This window comes from Heptranchias perlo, chromosome 36 (assembly GCF_035084215.1).
Source record: "Heptranchias perlo isolate sHepPer1 chromosome 36, sHepPer1.hap1, whole genome shotgun sequence".
NCBI classification, from domain to species: Eukaryota; Metazoa; Chordata; class Chondrichthyes; order Hexanchiformes; family Hexanchidae; genus Heptranchias; species Heptranchias perlo.
Window position 1 is genome coordinate 17,029,828 of NC_090360.1, and position 18,113 is coordinate 17,047,940.

Sequence of the window (18,113 nt, forward strand, 5' to 3'; positions counted from 1 at the left end):
CCGTGAACGAATAAAAAAAAAAATGAGTCAGAAGGTTGTGCGTTCAAGTTCCAGGGACTTCAGTACAAGATACAGGCTGACACTCGAGGTGCAGACTTTTGGATGGTTTGTTAAACCAAGTCTGCCCTCTCAGGTGTATGTAAAAGAACCCAGGCCACTATTTCGGCGAAAACAAGGGAGTTTTCCCCGTTGTCCTAACCAATATTTATCCCTCACCCAACATTTAAAAACAGATTATCAGCTCATTATCACATTGCTGTTTGTGGGATCTTATTGTGCACAAATTGGCTGCCGCATTTCCTACATTACAACAGTGACTACACTTCAAAAAAGTACTTAATTGACTCCCACCTCCGTAACGTCGCCCGTCTCCGCCCCTGCCTCAGCTCATCTGCTGCTGATACCCTCACCCATGCCTTTGTTACCTCTGGACTCGACTATTCCAACGCTCTGCTTGCCAGCCTCCCACCTTGCATCCTCTGTAATCTTGAGCTCATCCTGAACTCTTCTGCCCATATCCTAACTCACACCAAGTCCTGTTCTCCCATCACCTCTGTGCTCGCTGACCTACATTGACTCTCGGTGCTGCAATGCCTCGATTTTAAAATTCTCATCCTTGTTTTCAAACCCCTCCATGGCCTCGCCCCTCCCTATCTCCGTAACCTTCTCCAGCCCAACAACCCTCCAAGATTTCTGTGCACCTTCAATTCCGGCCTTTTGCGCATCCCCGATTTGCATCGCTCCACCATTGGCGGCCGTGCCTTCAGCTGCCTCGGCCTTGAGCTCTGGAATTCCCTTCCCAAACCTTTCCGCCTCTCTCTCCTCCTTTAGGACGCTCCTTAAAACCTATCTCTTTGACCAAGCTTTTGGTCATCAGTCCTAATATCTCCTTATGTGGCTCGGTGTCAAATTTTGTTTGATAACGCTCCTGTGGAGCACCTTGGGATGTTTTACCATGTTACGGGCGCTATATAAATGCAAGAAGTTGTTGTTGTAAAGCGATTTGGGCTATCCTGAGGTTGTGAAAAGCGCTATATAAATGTAAGTTCTTTCTTTTATTTATTTGTGATGTATCATAGTAGGTACAGCACAGGAGGAGGCCATTCTGCCCATTGTGCCTGTGCCGGCTCTTTGAAAGAGCTATCCAATTAGTCCCATTCCCCACTTTTTCCTCACAGCCCTGTAAATTTTTTCCTTTCAAATATTTATCGAATTCCCTTTTGAAAGTTATTATTGAATCTGCTTCCACCATTCTATCAGGCAGTGTATTCCAGATCATCACAACTCGTTTAAAAAAACGCTCCCTCATATCGCCTCTGGCTCTTTTGCCAATCACTTTCAATCTGCGTCCTCTGGTTACTGACCCTTCTGCCACTGGAAACAGTTTCTCCTTATTTACTCTGTGAAATCCGTTCATAATTTCGAACACCTCTATCAAATCTCCCCTTAACCTTCTCTGCTCTGAGGAGAACAACCCCAGCTTCTGCAATCTCTCCAAATAACTGAAGTCCCTTGCCCCGTGTCATTGCGCTAAAAATGATATGTGGTCATCCTCTCTCCCAGGCATAAAGACAGTGGCTTTTAAAATGCCCAAGTGATAGTAGTTCAGCACGCCATCTATCACTGTGCAGCACAGCGGACTGGAGGGACACAAGGTTTGATTTCTCCCCTTTCCTCTCCCCTTCCCCTCCACTGAGTTCCTAAGCTTAGCTGGTTTGCAGTGTGAGAGGAAAAATCGAAGAGTCATTTGTGAGCACCTTCTGTACACCTGGTAGCAATGGGCTGAAGGCTGGCATTGGCAGAAGCCCATTAGAGGCTTTTTGCCTGCCCTCTCCAGCATAAGAGGAAGTTGATCTGGTCAGACCTGTATAGGGAGGAGGGGAAAACAGAAAAGTTTAATATGCCTAAATATAAATGCATTCGGAGGTCATGGGTTAAATTAAGAAAATGATATTAAAATTCAGATGATGATTTTAGACAGGGGCAGAAATTTACTTCAGAGGCTGATAAACACATTGTGGGATGTGTGACATTAACCCTAGTAACGATAAACATTTCCCTTCTGCCCCTCTCTGTTCTTGCACTGCCCCACAACACAGAAAATTGTACACATTTTTAGAACTGGCGGATGTCACTTTAGGCCCTGTGCCAGTGAAAGCCTTTGCTCGGGAATCTGTTCTGCTTGAGTAACTGGATTTATTTGGCAATAACAGGATGGTACATTTCTGGTTTTACATGCACCCACGGTGGTTTTGGATTGGCAGCTCCTCATAGGCTAACTTCTTTTTATGACTAATTCATTTAAATATGTCTCCAAGCTCTCCACCAATCTATAAGGAGCTGTCAAAGGATTTCCAAGAGAAAAGGCAGGCCTTCGAGTCCCTGTGAGCCACACACTGGAAAATTTTAACAACCACGTTTGTAGCAGGTTTGTCTGATATATGAAATGATTTAATGTCTTCTGTGATCTTTTCTTTTTAAAAAAATATTCAATTGAAACCTGGAAAAGGTATATTAAAATGTTTGTGTGTGTTTTTTTTGTTTAAAACAGAGAATTCTGATTGAACCATGGCAGCCAAAGGCGTGGTAAGTGGAATCTGAATTTCAGCAGTTACAAATAGCAGCCTACGTGTAGCACTAACAGTCTGCAGTGATTCAGTTACTGTTCGCAGGCGTAGCAGTTATGTCTGTTGGCCTTTTTCTGTACTCTGGAAAATGTGCAAAGGATTATGGAATACCACACCTAGTTTTCAGGAAAAAGCTGCACTGTTTCAAACACAGGAAACTAGTACAAGCATTTGTTAACTAAAAAGGGCTGTTTGTTTTTGGCCAATGTTTTTTTTTAAATTTGGAGATGAAGAGTTATGTATCATTTGATGATTGGATTTATGTCATTGCTTTGAGTGCTGATAAATGAAAAGTTTGCAAAGCAGGTTTTTATGAGGATGCTGCCTCTTTAGCCACCAAGTAATAATCTTGTGACAATCATTTCCATTTTGATGAGATGCTGTAGGGATGCAGTACTAACCGGCATCAGGTTACCTGGAATAAGGTCACTAAATGTGCCACCTCTGTGAAACTGAGCTGAGCTGTGTACTCTTGTTAGTTGAGTGTGTAAGCAGTCTGCCTATTTCTGATGCATTTGTTATACTGCTAACTAATGGCGTAACTGTAAACATTGTAGAAACCACAAGTCCCTTTCTATGGAGCCGATTCTCTAGTAACCAGTTTTTCTTCATATGTTCCTGTGGACCAATCCACTGGCTTCGCTGGACAGTTAAGTTCCTTCGTTCCAGTTGGCCAGGTGACTGCTATTGGGTCTTACTGAAATACTGGAGGTCGGAACTGGGAATTGTGCAATCACTCTGCTCCATTAGTAGAACAGCTGATCCTCATAACTGACTGAATTATCAGTTTGCTGGGGAGATTGCTCAGTTGGGAAGATGTGCAAGCAATTGGGATTTTGTTAGGTGAGATAAATCGATTTACACTGAGGTGTCCCAATTAAATGGCTTCTACCTTAGAGTAAAGAAAGAACTTGCATTTATATAGTAACTTTCACATCCTTATGACATCCCAAAGTACTTTACAGCCAATTAATTACTTTTCAAGCTGCCCCACCATCCACCACATGGGGTGGGTTCTTGTCAGTGGACTTTTCCTTATGTAAAGCCCTACTAACTCTCCCACATTTGGTGAGATGTACTGTTGTTATGTAGGCAAATATGGCAGCCAATTTGTACACAGCAAGGTCTTCTAAGCAGCAGTGAGATAATGACCAGTTTATTTTTTGGTGGTATTGGTTGAGGAATGACTTGACCAGGATACCAGGAGAACACCTCTGCTGTTCTTCAAATAGTGTTATGGGATGTTTCACATGAGGCAGATGGAACCTCAGTTGAATGTTTCATCCAAATGGTGCTCATCTGACAATGCAGCACTGCACTGAATTGTCAGCCTAGACTATGAGCTCGAGCACTGCTCTGTCACAACACTATCAGTTGTTAAAGTTCAGCTCCTCCACCATCGTCCTTACAGGTGGGATCCTGTCAGTGGAGATTTCCTTATATACAGCTCGACTAACTCCAACATTTGGTGGGAGACTTGCCTGTGATTTTTTTTTTACCTCTTGTACCTTGTTGGAAAGTGAAAGAAAGCAAGTGAATGCTATGGAGACCCCAATATTAGTGTTGGTGATAGCCTATTAAAACTACTGAGCCTATATTTCTAATTGGCTTTCAACAATACTGCGGGTGCTAGGATACGCTTACCTCCTTTGTGTTCTATTGCCCTTTCTCACTCTTCAGTGTGAGACAGCAAGAGGAAACACTCAAACCCTACAATCAGGTAAATTGTGAAGAGAGGCAAGAGGATTGGAAAGAAGAATGCATTCATGTCATTTAAATTTATCCAGAACTGAAAATTCCACACCCACTGCTTATGTCACTTAAGGCTTTTAAATCACAAACGAGCTAGTCAGATGCCAAATTGAAGAGAAAAAGTTAAGATTTGTATTGGAAATCTAATGAAACTATGAAAAACAACAGATATTGTGAAAATAAAATTAAAACTAGCCACATGATTGAAACTGTAGACCTGAGTTGAGGAATGAAAGGTTCAATTGCAAGGTGTCAAAAAATGTCATTTGTACTCTAGAAAATGTCAGAAGTATTCCCTCCATACAGGCCTGCTCCTAGTTGGTGTTTCCTGTTATGTTTAGCAATTGTATTGACTGCCACATAAGCTAGGGAAAAAAAGCAATAGACTTTGGTTGGATTAATGGTTGTTGCTCCCTGTACAGGAAATCTTATTTGGGTGTGATCATCGAATGTTAGGAACATTAAGTTTACCGACAGAGTGGGAGGGGACAAAGATGCCGGTGTCTGGTCAAGCTTTATCATATAACTGGTATTTAGTATTGCTACTTATGTTAATTCGGCTGAGACTATGGAATCAGCCATTAACTGCAAATCTCTTTAAGATAGCAGCAAGTCACAAAGGTCCCCCAGTGCATCACCTCCCCTCAGGAGCAAAGACCAGTCACTTAGGAATAGAGTAAATAAGGAGAAACTGTTTCCACTGGCAGGAGGGTCAGTAACCAGTGAACATAGATGAAAGAAGGAAAGATTTGTCTTTATATAGCACCTTTCACGACCTCAGGCCATCCTAAAGCAGTTTACAGCCAATTAAGTACTTTCAAAGTGTAGTCACTGTTGTAATGTAGGAAAAGATAATTGGCAAAAGAATTAGAGGGGAGATGAGGAAAGATTTTTTTACGTAGCAAGTAGTTATGATCTGGAATGCACTGTCTGAAAGGGTGGTGGAAGCAGATTCAATAGTAACTTTCAAAAGGGAATTGGATATATACTTGAAAAGGAAATATTTGCAGGGCTATAGGGAAGAGTAGGACTAATTGGATAGCTTTGTCAAAGAACTGGCACAGGCACAATGGGCTGAATGGCCTCCTGTGCTGTAAACTTCTATGAATATTTCTATTGATGTAATACTGCAGAAATGACATAGCCACCGAATATTATAAAAAGGATAATAGCTACCTAAAAGGAAATACAACAGATGTCCTACTAAGCCAGGACAGTGACGCTCCAGTGTTTTACAAATGCTGTCTGATTGCCAAGTTTGGATTTTTGTTGTTGCATTCCCCACACTGATTCAGTATTGGCACTGTGCATCCATGCCAGCATGCAGCAACTACTTATACCGGCCCTTAGAATCGCAAGGACAGTCGAGTTGGCAGAGATCTTTGGATCTGTGCTCGAGCGTACATGGCTGCCGGGTGACTTGCCAGCTTCCTGTACGGCTGGCACATTAATTTACTGAAAAGTAATTGGGCCAGTAAGACAGCGCTGAATGGGAAGAAAAAAAACTTCTTGCATTCATATAGCGCCTTTCATGACCTTAGGATGCCCCAAAGTGCTTTACAGCCAGTGAAGTACTTTTTGAAGTGTAGTCACTGTTGTAATATAAGAAACGCAGCAGTCAATTTGCGCACAGCAAGATCCCACAATATAGCAATGTGATAATGAACTATAACTGACAGACTTTAAACTGAAGGCTGTGTTGGCCGTAGCAATTGTCCCAATGTAAAAAAAACGTTGCGATCAATCAGTGACAGTCTTCCTGTCACGATAGGGTTGGCACCATCAAACGTTATACTACGTTTTTGGGGCCGGCACAGAAACATTGGTGTGATACCAGTGCCAAAATACAACATAAAGACAGCATGAGACTTGGGTTGAAGTATCCCATCCGTTTTTAACCATAATAAGCAACACATTGGGTTTCCTGATGGGGCGTGACCTGATAATCTGTCTGGTCTGAGCCAGTGTCTTGTGATTCTGGGCAGGGTCTGCTGCAGTAGCTGAAGATGTGCTGGATCATTTGACCGAGCCAAACAACAGTGAATAAAGATTCAGTCGCCACATAGCAGTGACAGGGACTAACAATGGAGGCGTTTATATCGCACGGAACTGTTCATACATGTTATCTGATCCTGCTGTGACATTTACGCCTCCCTGCCCATGTGTGACTTTGTACAAAAAATGTACAGGGGTTATGTTTATTCCTCATTGTTATTCTGAGCTGAACGCTGAACTTGCTCTCAGATTCTCCTCTGCTCAGCATTAAAACCCTTCCTTCAGTTTCACCGCTGCCTGGCAAATTCAGTCTATAAAGGAGTGGTTCTGTTAGAGTCGCCGCTTCTTCTTCATATCCTGTCGCTCTGGCAGTGGCGCAAACTGTTTCTGCACTTCCCCGTCCCGATTGAAACCGACTCATTATCTGGTTTCTCAACGGGTAGAAACAGACCAGAAACACAACCCCCACTGTCTGCAGACGCCCTCCACACTACTGCTGCTTGACTCGTGATTCACAGTGTAGCATTGGTAAGTGCTGTGCCGACACAGCATTAAGGTGTGGCAGGAAAAATATAGTGAGTCAGTAGCCTATTGATTTAAAGGAGAACTTTAACTCCTGTTATCGATGCTGGGATACCCCTACCCCCACAGCATTCTCCACGTACTCGATCTCGCAGAGAGGGAGGGGGGAGAGAGTGAATGAATGTTCATATTCACTTTGTATTGACATTAATTCCCAGATTGTATGAGGTAATCACACACTCTCTAATTTTAGTGCTACTAAATTGCAATCTTTATCAGCATTATATCACTATAAATACATTGGCACCTTCCAAGAGTGTGGGGCCATGTTGTCCAATAGAAATTGCTGGCGAGCCACAGGTGCGGATATGGCGAGACTGTTTTAGCTACATGCACTAGTTTTAGTAGAAAATGCCTTACACACACACACATAATACAGGTCAATGTACTTCACCTGTTTGTTCAGTAAATAAACACCTACCACCATTCAGTAACCAAGCAAGTAAAGCACACATAACTATCATAACTCTCTCACTCTTTTAGTCTTACTATTTTACTAACAAATGCACAAAAAGGTTAAAGTTCACAAGCATACGCTGTGTGACTGAGTATTGGGACACATGCCCAATGATGGTGTCTATTACTCTTATTCAGAAATGCAATTTACCACATCTGGAGTCCCAATTTACCACACCTGGATTCCCAATTAGCCACAGTATTGGGCAACACTAGTGTAGGTGCACCCTTACTATGATCATCTTCCATTTCCAAGCCAGCAATTCTGTGGCCTCTAAGTAAGATTGTCAATTTAGTAGCACTTAGTGCCAAATTAGGGACATCTTTGTCTGCCCAAACTCATTTCACATAGGACACTTGCAGACAGAGGAGACTTGTATTCCACCAATGTGGGCTGTATTTGAATACAGGTCCCAGAAATGAAGGACCATTGGCTGTCCCACTGCCAGGGGCAGATTAATACATGGGCTTATGGGGCCTGTGCTCAGGAGCCCTAGCTAAATATGGGGGCCACATGTAAATATGTTTCATTTAAGCATAGTATATTGTGATATGATTTGCTTTATGATTAATGCAATGTTCTATGGGCCTATTTCTTCATGCGTTTTACTACACATTTGTGTTTTAATGGATTGGGAGAGGGTTGTACTTGGGGTGCGGAGGGGGTGCAGAATGTTCTTGATTCCCAGCTCCTGCTCTGCCTACTGTTTTGCTCGGTACCCCATATACTACCCCCCACCCCCTTCTCCCCTATCCTGAAGGCATTAATTTCTTGCTGGGGTACAGTTCCATAGGTAAGTCACCCTTTGATACTTATTCAGGCGCTTTGACAGCGACTACATGTGGGCTATTCAACTGGGGGGAGGGAGTTGGTGCAGGGAGAGGAGGTGTACCAGCTGAGTTTGATGCTATCCTCACACAGGTTGCTGGATAGTAATCGGGAGTGGGAAACCTGGCCAATTTTTCCTTGTGCTAACCTGGTGGATGCTGAGCCTAACTGTAATTCCCCTACCACTGCCCTGACTGAGATCGGATAATGCCACCCGAATTAGGGATCAAATCGGAAGCTTCCTGCTCTGTAAAGGCTAAGCTACTTAATAGATGAAGTTGCTGAGATAGGAGGGGAGCCTCTTCTTGCTTTAATCTATAAAGTGCATCCTTTTCTGAAGCACATATATAAATGGATTACAAAGACAGGTAAAGCATTAAAATAACAGACTCTCTTTCTGTCTTTAGAGAAGGACCAGAGGCACAATTCAGGATTTTCCAGATTTTGATGCCAATCAAGATGCTGAGACGCTTCACAAGGCCATGAAAGGACTTGGTAAAGAGACAAGAAAAGCTTTGTTTTGGATTATTATTACACTGTTGTCAGATTCCGAGGATAGGGGACAAAGTGGAATCCATGAAGATACTTTATTGTTAATTTGTGTTTTATGTTTAAATCAGAAAGAAAGCCTGTTTGGGCCCAATCTTTGACATCTTCACTTCTTTCACTCCAAGGGAAAACCTCATTCAACAACTACAATTTATATATTAGTTTAATAAACAATGGCAAATCAAACCAAGTTATTACTTCAGTGCCCCAACCTTGGAAGCAGAGGTGAATAATGACTCAAATGGGGCAAAAAGGAGCCACACAATGACTTACTGACCTATTCAGTTTGTGTAACTTTTGGGGAACTTTATACTTGTCAAGGTGAGGGATATTGGTGCCAGGGGAATGTAACACACCAGCATCTCTTATCAACATCAAGCACAAGTGTAGCACAGGCCAGGTGCAGAGTAAAGCTCCTCTTGCTCCAATAATTTGCTTTAACCCTAACTTCTGAACAGCAACCCCCCACCCCACCCCCGCATTAGTGTGGACTCTTCCACTTCTGATACCAAGCAATCTTATGGCCTCTGAGTGAGATAACCAATTTGTGTTGTGCTGTATACAGTTTTGTGTTGTTGATCCTTGCCCACTCTGAACTGGGTTGAAATGGTCCCAAACGCATCTCGTACGTGACTCTTGGGGTCAACAGAGAGAGAGGCTTTTTAATCCCATCTGCCCAGAGCTGGTTTCAACATGCTAGCTAACCGTTCCATCAGTGATTTACATCCTCATTAAATATTCTCTTGTTATGTAGAGAGAGCAATGGAAGATTTAAAAAAAAACAAAAGACAAGTGGCAAAAAATCTTGCAATTTGGGACCTGTGTTTCCAATCAGAGATGCTAACATGGTCCCCAAAGATGGTTTGAATCTTAAATGTTTAGAAAAACATCAGTTAATTTCTGAAGCTACCTTGCTAGGGATTGACTGAGCTGCTTTGATTTCAAAAAGGCACCATCTCAAGCTCCTGTATTCAGTGCTGCAAAGGATGGCTCCAACAACCCAACCTTTAGAGATGAGCCCTCAGTTGGCTAAAAAATGCCAATTGGATGCCAAATTCAACGATCTGTTTCCCACCCCAAAATGTAATGTTTACACATTTAAATAAATGGAAAATAGTATAAAATATATTTGGAGTAGGGAATATAGCTTGAGAAAAATGTTTTAAAAAATAAAAGCAGGAGAGAATGAGTGGAAGAGTTTAGGGAAACAATGGCACAAGAAGGGCTAAGTGATTTAAAGTTTTTAAAATTGTTGTTCAGCATTTATTTTACTGGTATAGGGTTAATATAGTAATAAACCCACCCGTAACAGACTGGGTTTTGTTATAACATCACAGTTACGAGCTGAAAACTTGCAAAACCGGCTGTCCTTGAATCTAGAATAGTAAAAAGTTAGTCAACATTTCACTCATTATTTCCCTCCCTCTGACAGGTAATGTTGTCTTGCTTTGTGCCATTTGATTCAGAGAGTTTGCAAAATCCCACATTGACATTTAGACCATCGTGATTCAGAATACAGGAACTGCCGTTTGAGCGCTGATTTTTTGAAATAAATACACTTGCAAATAAATGGTTAAAAGACCTTGATAATTGTTTACAGGAACTGATGAAGCTATCATATTGGATTTATTGACCCAGCGAAGTAACGCCCAACGCCAACAGATCCTTATTGGATATAAAACTGTTATTGGAAAGGTAAGTCCCAGCCAACCATTGGCACCCCACTTTCCATAAACTCTTTCTGTATGTATATATTGAAGCCACCAAAATGAATTTGCCATCCTCAGTGTGCATATGTACTAAGAAGTTGCCTTTAAGTTTGGTCCATGCTGAGTCAGTTGACATTAGGAGGGGCGACAGAAGGGTTGCTATACTTGGTTTCAGCACTCCTAGACTTGGCATAGAAAAAAAAATTCTGTTGGGATTCCCGCTTCTAATTCACTATCCACTGAACTGGCTGGAATGTTCCCATTTCTGGATGTTGACAAGGGCAGGATTGGGCTTGACTGTGCTGCCCCAACAGTCAAATAGCCTGTACTTGATGTGTAGGCCCTCATTCATGCTTTTGTTACTATCAGACTGGACTATTCCAATGCTGTCCTGGTTGGCCTCCCATCTTCCACCCTCTATAAACTTGAGCTCATCCAAACCTCTGCTGCCCGTATCCTAAATCGTACCGAGTCCTGTTCACCCATCACCCCTGTGCTTACTGACTTACACTGGCTCCCAGTCCGGGAACACCTTGATTTTAAAATTCTCAATCCACTCCATGGCTTCGCCCCTCCCTATTTCTGCAACCTCCTCCAGCTCTACGACCCTCTGAGAACTCTATGCTCTTCCAACTCTGGCCTCTTGTGCATCCCCCCCACTTCCTTCACCCCACCATTGGCGGCCGTGACTTCAGCTGCCTAGGCCCTAAGCTCTGGAATTCCCTCCTCAAACCTCTCCACCTCTCTTCCTTTTTAAGACACTCGTTAAAACCTATCACTTTAGCCAAGCTTTCGGTCACTTCCTAATGTTGCCTTTGGCTCAGTGTCAATTTTTTGTCTGTTTAAGCTCCTGTGACGCTTGAGATGTTTTACTATGTTAAAGGTGCTATATAAATGCGCTATGTAAATACAAGTTGTAGGCTAGTACATGAAAACTAGCCTCCTGGGCATCGTACCAGAGGGCAGCCAGCATTTATGGATTCATACCTCAGTATGAATTGGTGCGTGGAGGGAAGAAGGGGTGAATTTTGCAAAGATTTGAGCCAGAACCCTGATCCTTGGTATCCGTTCTATAGAATGGGTTGAAAGCACACAGTTCAATCCCTGCAAAGGCTACAGTAAATCCTTAATCTGTTTCATTATTAATAGTAATGCCTGGGGTTTATGCAGAGCTGAGTCAGAATAGTGAACTTGGAAAACATCTGCTGACTTTATCAAATCTTTCTGCAAATGACGATTGGAGCCTGGTAGAATTGGTTAAGGGAGTGAAGGTCAAATGGAGTTGCTAATTCTGAGCAAAGAGATAAGCATGTGCTGCTTAAACAACACATGTTTGTGCCCATGGGCTTGTTTTAAATAGCAGCTGATTTTGAATACAATTTGACTTGAGTTTTTGCATGGCTTTGCATATAATGCTCTGATCATTTAAAATAAAGACATGACTGTTCCAAACAGTGTGCAGTCTGAAAGAACATTAGTGAGAGAGTGGGTGGAAGTGACTGGTGAAGTGAATTAGAACTGACATTGTAATTTCTGATGGGAGCATTTTAGTAAATATTGTTCATTTTTATAAATGAGATGAAGTATTGTCCCAAAGCACTGGCTCGGATCTGCGTGCTCTGGTTACAGCATTTGTAATAAATATAAATTTATTAATAAAAAAATTCAAATTGTTTATATTTCTAGTACGCCCCTATCACCTGCTAAATTAAAATCTCAGGGCTTAATAACCCTAGTGTTTTTGTTTTTCTGTTGAAGGTAAAACAAAATATACTTAGATTGAAGAGTCCATGGATTGAAATGTCTATCAAAATTTTGCAACTCTAAAATGTCACATTGTTAATTTATTATCTTTGTTTCCATAGGACCTGGTCGAAGATCTAAAGTCGGAGCTGTCGGGGACATTTGAGTCATTGATTGTTGCCCTCCTGATTTCTCCGGATCGATATGATGCAAAGGAATTGCATGATGCCGTGAAGGTAACTGGGATTTTACTGGAAACCTACAGAGCACGCAGAAAATACTTCCCAACTCTCCCTGCAGCCAGTATTTATTAATTCAAAGCCACTATTCTACAAACCCTTCCTCTTTCCTGCATTCTCGTTGAGATCCATCCCATCATCTCCTGCTCCAGTTTGCTCTGTCCCCGGACCTCAAAATCCATGGAATTCCTTACTTCCCTCAGTCTTCCGTTTCTCCTATAACCTGCAGGCTTTTAAAACTCAAGTTTGACGTCACCTAACCACTGCTTCTTGGCTGCTTACCCTGCTTTTTCTCCTCTTTTCCACCTTGATGGTGTCCTGCACTGTGGACATTGGCCCTTCACCTGGTGTTCTCAGTAAGAGAAAAGGTACGTTCTACTCTGCATGATTTCATTAACTAACTGAGTTTGACAGTGTGTCTTTTTAAAAAAAAAAAAAAAAAATTGATTTTGCTCAGCTTACGACTTTATCAAGTTGTTCATATCGTATTCACAGGATCATGCATCGATATTTCAGCTTTTATTTTGGCATGGTAATATTTACTGGGATGATGTTGCATGCTTTGAGGAGGGAGCTGGTTTGTTTATATTGCCCAGGGGAGTAGTTCAGTATGTGGGCAATGGAGTCCCAATACAGGAAGCAGCTGACAGATGGCCTTGTTCCAAAGTAGGGGGAGCTGGACATAGTGCTCTCAACAAGTGCAGAAAAACTACACTAGGGCAGAAAACTACAAGCATGGGATAAACAGGAAAGTTCCTGTATACATCTTGCAACAGCAGGCACAGAGTAGAACTGTCTCATCCATAAAGAAAGTAGATGACATCAGTAAGGAGCATGCAGACTATTACGCCTCACTGTTCATCTTGGAATCCCAAGCTACTCAATAGTTAATTGGATGTTACGTATCGGGCCTCGTCCCCGCCACAAACTCTCTCTCAGGACAATGCTCAGGCTGGTATACCAAATAACTCCATCAGGTGGCAGCAGGGCCCCATCTCGTAAGTGACATTAATCACAGCAGAAAAATAATGTTCAGGAAATTGACTGCACTGGAGATCCTTCCTATTAATCTTCATTCTTTTAATTTAAACTAATTATTATTACCAGTTGAATGAAATGATGCTAAATTCTAGTTGGTTTATAGTGTGAGTGCTTCATTGTAAGATTAGATGCTATGTATGTTTAAGAGACTCCCTAAAATCTCCTGATGTTTGGCAGGGAGAGGGAGGGTTTGTGTTTTTGTGTGGAAGAAGCCCAGTGGGATCCTTTTCCAGGTACATGGCCGAAGAACTGGGCTTTTGAGGTGGTGCAGCAAATGAAGGGTATGTGAGGGGTGCTCGAAGAAGAACTTAGGATATAGCAAGGAGAGTGATAAATACAAGAATGAAGAGGTAGTGTTGTTACCAGGCAGTATAACTCAGTGGAATTTGCCTGCTGCTGAAGCTCTTGTAATCATTTTGCTGCCTGCGCATGAGATAGTCAAATCATGGTACAACCGCACTTCAAATCTAGGCCAAACCGTAGCATAATGTCATGGAGTGGCTTCACCTGTGCTAAGGAAATGCATGCCACTCACCAGACAGAACTATTATCATTGCCATTTTCCTTCATCTCTATTTCACAACCTGTCAGTTTCTCTCTTCCTCTGTTTCCTTTCACCGTATTATTTTATATTTTACTTTCATTTTCAGTGTGCCCCTTTAATGACCCTGAACTGAGTTTGCCTATATTTCTTCTGTAAATTCAATTGCCAGGTTCCTTTGATTTTTTTTTTGTTTCTTCTATACCTTAATCCAGAGACAATGATCCTTAATCTTCCACTTAATTCAGTGCTGATGGTGTTCTCTCTCATGTTTCCTTTTCTTTTTTTTTAAATTCGTTCACGGGATGTGGGCATCGCTGGCAAGGCCGGCATTTATTGCCAGCATGTATTTCAATTTTGGCTTATGTCCCTTTTCTTCTCCAATTTTCTCCCTTTTAATTAAACCATTTATTTCTTGCAAGAGTATGACTCAATGAGTGGCAGTTGCACATCAGTACCTTGTCCAAGTATTAGCAAACTATTTGACTGAGGGGAATAATTTCCAAGCCTGGCCCTCCTGTCCTCACCTAACACCCACAGACATGTGCTTTCAATAGAGTTTATTGGATATCGATAAGGAGCAGGAACCCTAGACAATTTTGCCCTGCCTAACCTGAGGCATTGGAGACAATTGTAGCCGCCTCCTATAACATATGATTACATAAAATTTTATAGCACGGCACAGAAAAAGGCCATTCGTTCCAACTGGTCTGTGCTGTTGTTTTATGCTGCACATGAGCCTTCTCCCACCCTACTTCATCTAAGTCTATTAGCATTTCCTTCTATTTCTTTCTCCCTCATGTACTTATCTAGCTTCCCCTTAAATGCATCTATGCCATTCCCCTCAACTACTCCTTGTGGTAGTAAGTTCCACATTCTAACTACTCTTTGGGTAAAGAAGTTTCTCTTGAATTCCTTACTGGATTTATTAGTGACCATCTTATATTTATGGCCCCTAGTTTTGGTCTCCCCCACAAGTGGAAACATCTTCTCTATATCTACCCTATCAAACCGCTTCATAATTTTAAAGACCTCTATCACATCACCTCTCAATCTTTTCTTTTCTGGAGAAGAGTCCCAGCTTGTTCAATCTTTCTTGATAGTTGCGCCCTCTCAGTTCTGATATCATCCTTGTAAATCTTTTTTGCACCTTCTCCAATGCCTCTATATCCTTTTAGTTGACTCATCACATCCTGAGACTCAATCCCGAGACCTTGTGTAGCTCACCTGGGAGTGTGTAAATCTGCTAAGAGGGACTTGCACGCTTTGTCTTTCTAGCAATAAAAAATTAACGCTGTGCCTTGAGCAGTGTGTGGAATGGATGATTCCCGCTTAGCAACCCTGTGCATGCTGAACTGTGAATGCAGCAGGTGAGAAGGGATTCAAACCAGTATCAGATTGCCCGACTTGAACTTAGTTGCTTTCGGAGATGGTTTTGAAAGGTCATTAGGATGTGGTCCTTACTTTAAAAAGAATGTCCTTCTTTCCCACCCATCTCTCCTTGAAGGCACAGACTGTTGCTGAGTTACAGTTCCATAGCTGATAGAAACTCTACTGTATTTCACCAAGTCACCATTCTGAATGAGCCTCGGCAGTAAATGTCTATAAGGGGTAAATTAATATTGGACAGAGGATGCATTTTCATTGAAAAGGCATATTGGTCATCAGTCTAAACTCACAGCCACAGTGGAAAGGAAGCTTTACTTACTGTGTGGGGGACCACTGTAGAGAATGATTAGGCACATGGAGATCACATGGTTTCAGGTGGGGGTGGGGAGTGTATATATTGTGACGTGCAAGGTATCCCAATTGTGTGCGAGAGGCTGGATGGACTAGAGGGCCTTTTCCTGTCCGTCATTTTTCGTATGTTTGTAACTCCAAGAACACGTACCAGTGCCCTGTCACAGGGTTTCCAACATACACTGGATGGAAGGAGTGACAATATATGGCGGCTTCTAATAGAAAAATGTACTTGTGAAACACATTCTAACTGCCACTGTGTTTCCATTTGTGTGGAATAGACGAGGCTCACGAGAACTGCTGGCTGGAGCTAGCTCTTGGTCTGTAGAATTTTGCATCTCAAGGACTGGAGAGATTTTTTTTTATTGTCTCAAACTAGAGCGTCATTTTTTTACATGCTCACCTTTCTCTGCTATTTTCCTCAACAGGGTGCTGGAACATCTGAGGATGTCCTGGTTGAAATCTTAGCATCTCGCAACAACTCACAAATCCACCAGATTGTGAAGGCTTATAAAGAAGGTACAGTGCCATTTACTGACAGAAGCACGACCACTGTTGAAAGCTGTGTTATTGAAGTATAATTCAACATGAAAATGATCACCAAACTTATTATCATGTTCTGGCATTTTTATGTGGGTCGAAGGGAAGACTGGAGTTCAGGAGAAGGGTGATTAAAATGTCTGGCAAGGATTAATATAAAAAATATTATGGAGGTTCATTTCTTTTGTACATATGTGTGTTAAAAATGAACTCCCGATACCTCAGTGTATCATGTGATGAGAATGAACCACAGAGAGCAGAAGATCCCAGGTTTGATTCATGCTTCTGTTGTGAGCCACTGAGGCTCAGAGTCCCTGGGCTAGTAAGGGAAAATTCCCCAAGATTCCTGCTCCTGATGACTACACAGAGACTTCCTCCTGTAAGTATGTGTGTGGATATCAGGTCAGGACCAAATTGGGTTTGGCTATGATTTTCCCTCTTAGTCCAATAGTTTGCTAACACACACTGTCCTGGTTCATGCACAAGGAGTAAACTAGAGGAGCAATCAGCACCCATTGACCATACTGCAGCATGAAACATGAGAAGGATGAGGAAGGGGTAAGAGTTCAATACAGTCAACTCCTTGTTCTTTCTAGTATCATTTGTAGGGCTACAGTTCTGCTTAGTTTTTGAGGATCATGGATGTGATCACCATATACCAGACACTATGGTGGCAGATAGCAGCCAAATTCCTTGGTATAAGTGAAACGGAGTGAAATATGGGAGGGGTTAGGATGAAAAGAAAATAGAACAACTTTTTCTTTGCTCATTTTTTTAAGAGATAGGTCCTTGTACTCTTACTACTGGACACATTAATTGAAGGCTAACTGAGGCAGTGACTCAACTCTTATAAACCAATTGGGTGTTATATTGGTGGAATAAGTACAGATGAGGGAGGTCATTCTGTCCAGCTAGCTTTTTAAAATTAATTCTTGGGATGTGGATGTCGCTGGCAAGGCCGGCATTTATTGCCCATCCATTTTTGACCTGCGAAGGTGAATTGAGTGGCTTGCTAGGCCACTTCAGAGGGCAGTTAAAAGTCGACCACAGCGTGACTAGAGTCACATATAGGCCAGACCGGGTAAGGACGGCGCATTTAATTCCCTAAAGAACACCAATGAACCAGTTGGGTTCAACCTTCTACAGAAACCTACAATCACAGCTTTAATTGCCTGCGGGAGTCCCACATGCAGGGACTGCGCGTGCACGTCAACCCACAGATTTGAAATGGTCCTTCACTAGTTCTGTGGGGAACCCGGAAGTGGGCGGGTTGGAGCCGGGCTCCCAACCCGCTCCGGGATTCCTGGATTTTCAGAGCCCCCCTCAGCCTGGAACGCACCCGATAGCGGGTGCTAATATCGGGCCCATATGTTATTTACCTCTAAGGCTGAGAGTCAAAGTATTTCTAATCTTCCATGATAACTCAGCCCTTTAACACCAGGACCCTGATTTTAAAAGGGGGGCGGGAACAGTGTCGCGAGCCCAAAGCGGACGACGCACCCGGAAAGTTCGGAGACGTAGAGGCCCTGCTGCAGGCTTCCTCCCTGATGTGAGGTTAATCTTGCGTCGTGGCGCCAATGATGACGTTGGGATGCGACTCTAGAATGCTAAGTAGGTCCCCCACCTGCCATTAGTGGGAAGCTTGTAAATGGCATGTTTCGCCGCCATAAAAATGATGGCGGCCAGGATCACAGACGGGTTGGAGCCGGGAGCCAGAATTGTTACATTTTAAACCCCTCCCACTCACCATTCTCACTGGGTGAGGGGGGG

The 18,113-nt window shown here is 42.5% G+C and overlaps 1 protein-coding gene across 1 annotated transcript in view; it reads left to right on the forward strand.

Moving 5' to 3' along the window:
• The first annotated feature begins 2,339 nt into the window (after window positions 1-2,339).
• The window catches only part of LOC137304149 (annexin A8-like protein 1), a 33,403-nt gene continuing 17,629 nt past the window's right edge, over window positions 2,340-18,113 (forward strand). The window contains exons 1-6 of the mRNA XM_067972649.1: window positions 2,340-2,428; window positions 2,552-2,586; window positions 8,649-8,736; window positions 10,391-10,485; window positions 12,365-12,478; window positions 16,232-16,322. Coding sequence (XP_067828750.1) covers window positions 2,569-2,586; window positions 8,649-8,736; window positions 10,391-10,485; window positions 12,365-12,478; window positions 16,232-16,322 — 406 coding nt within the window. The 5' untranslated portion in view covers window positions 2,340-2,428; window positions 2,552-2,568. The remainder of the gene's footprint in view (window positions 2,429-2,551; window positions 2,587-8,648; window positions 8,737-10,390; window positions 10,486-12,364; window positions 12,479-16,231; window positions 16,323-18,113) is intronic.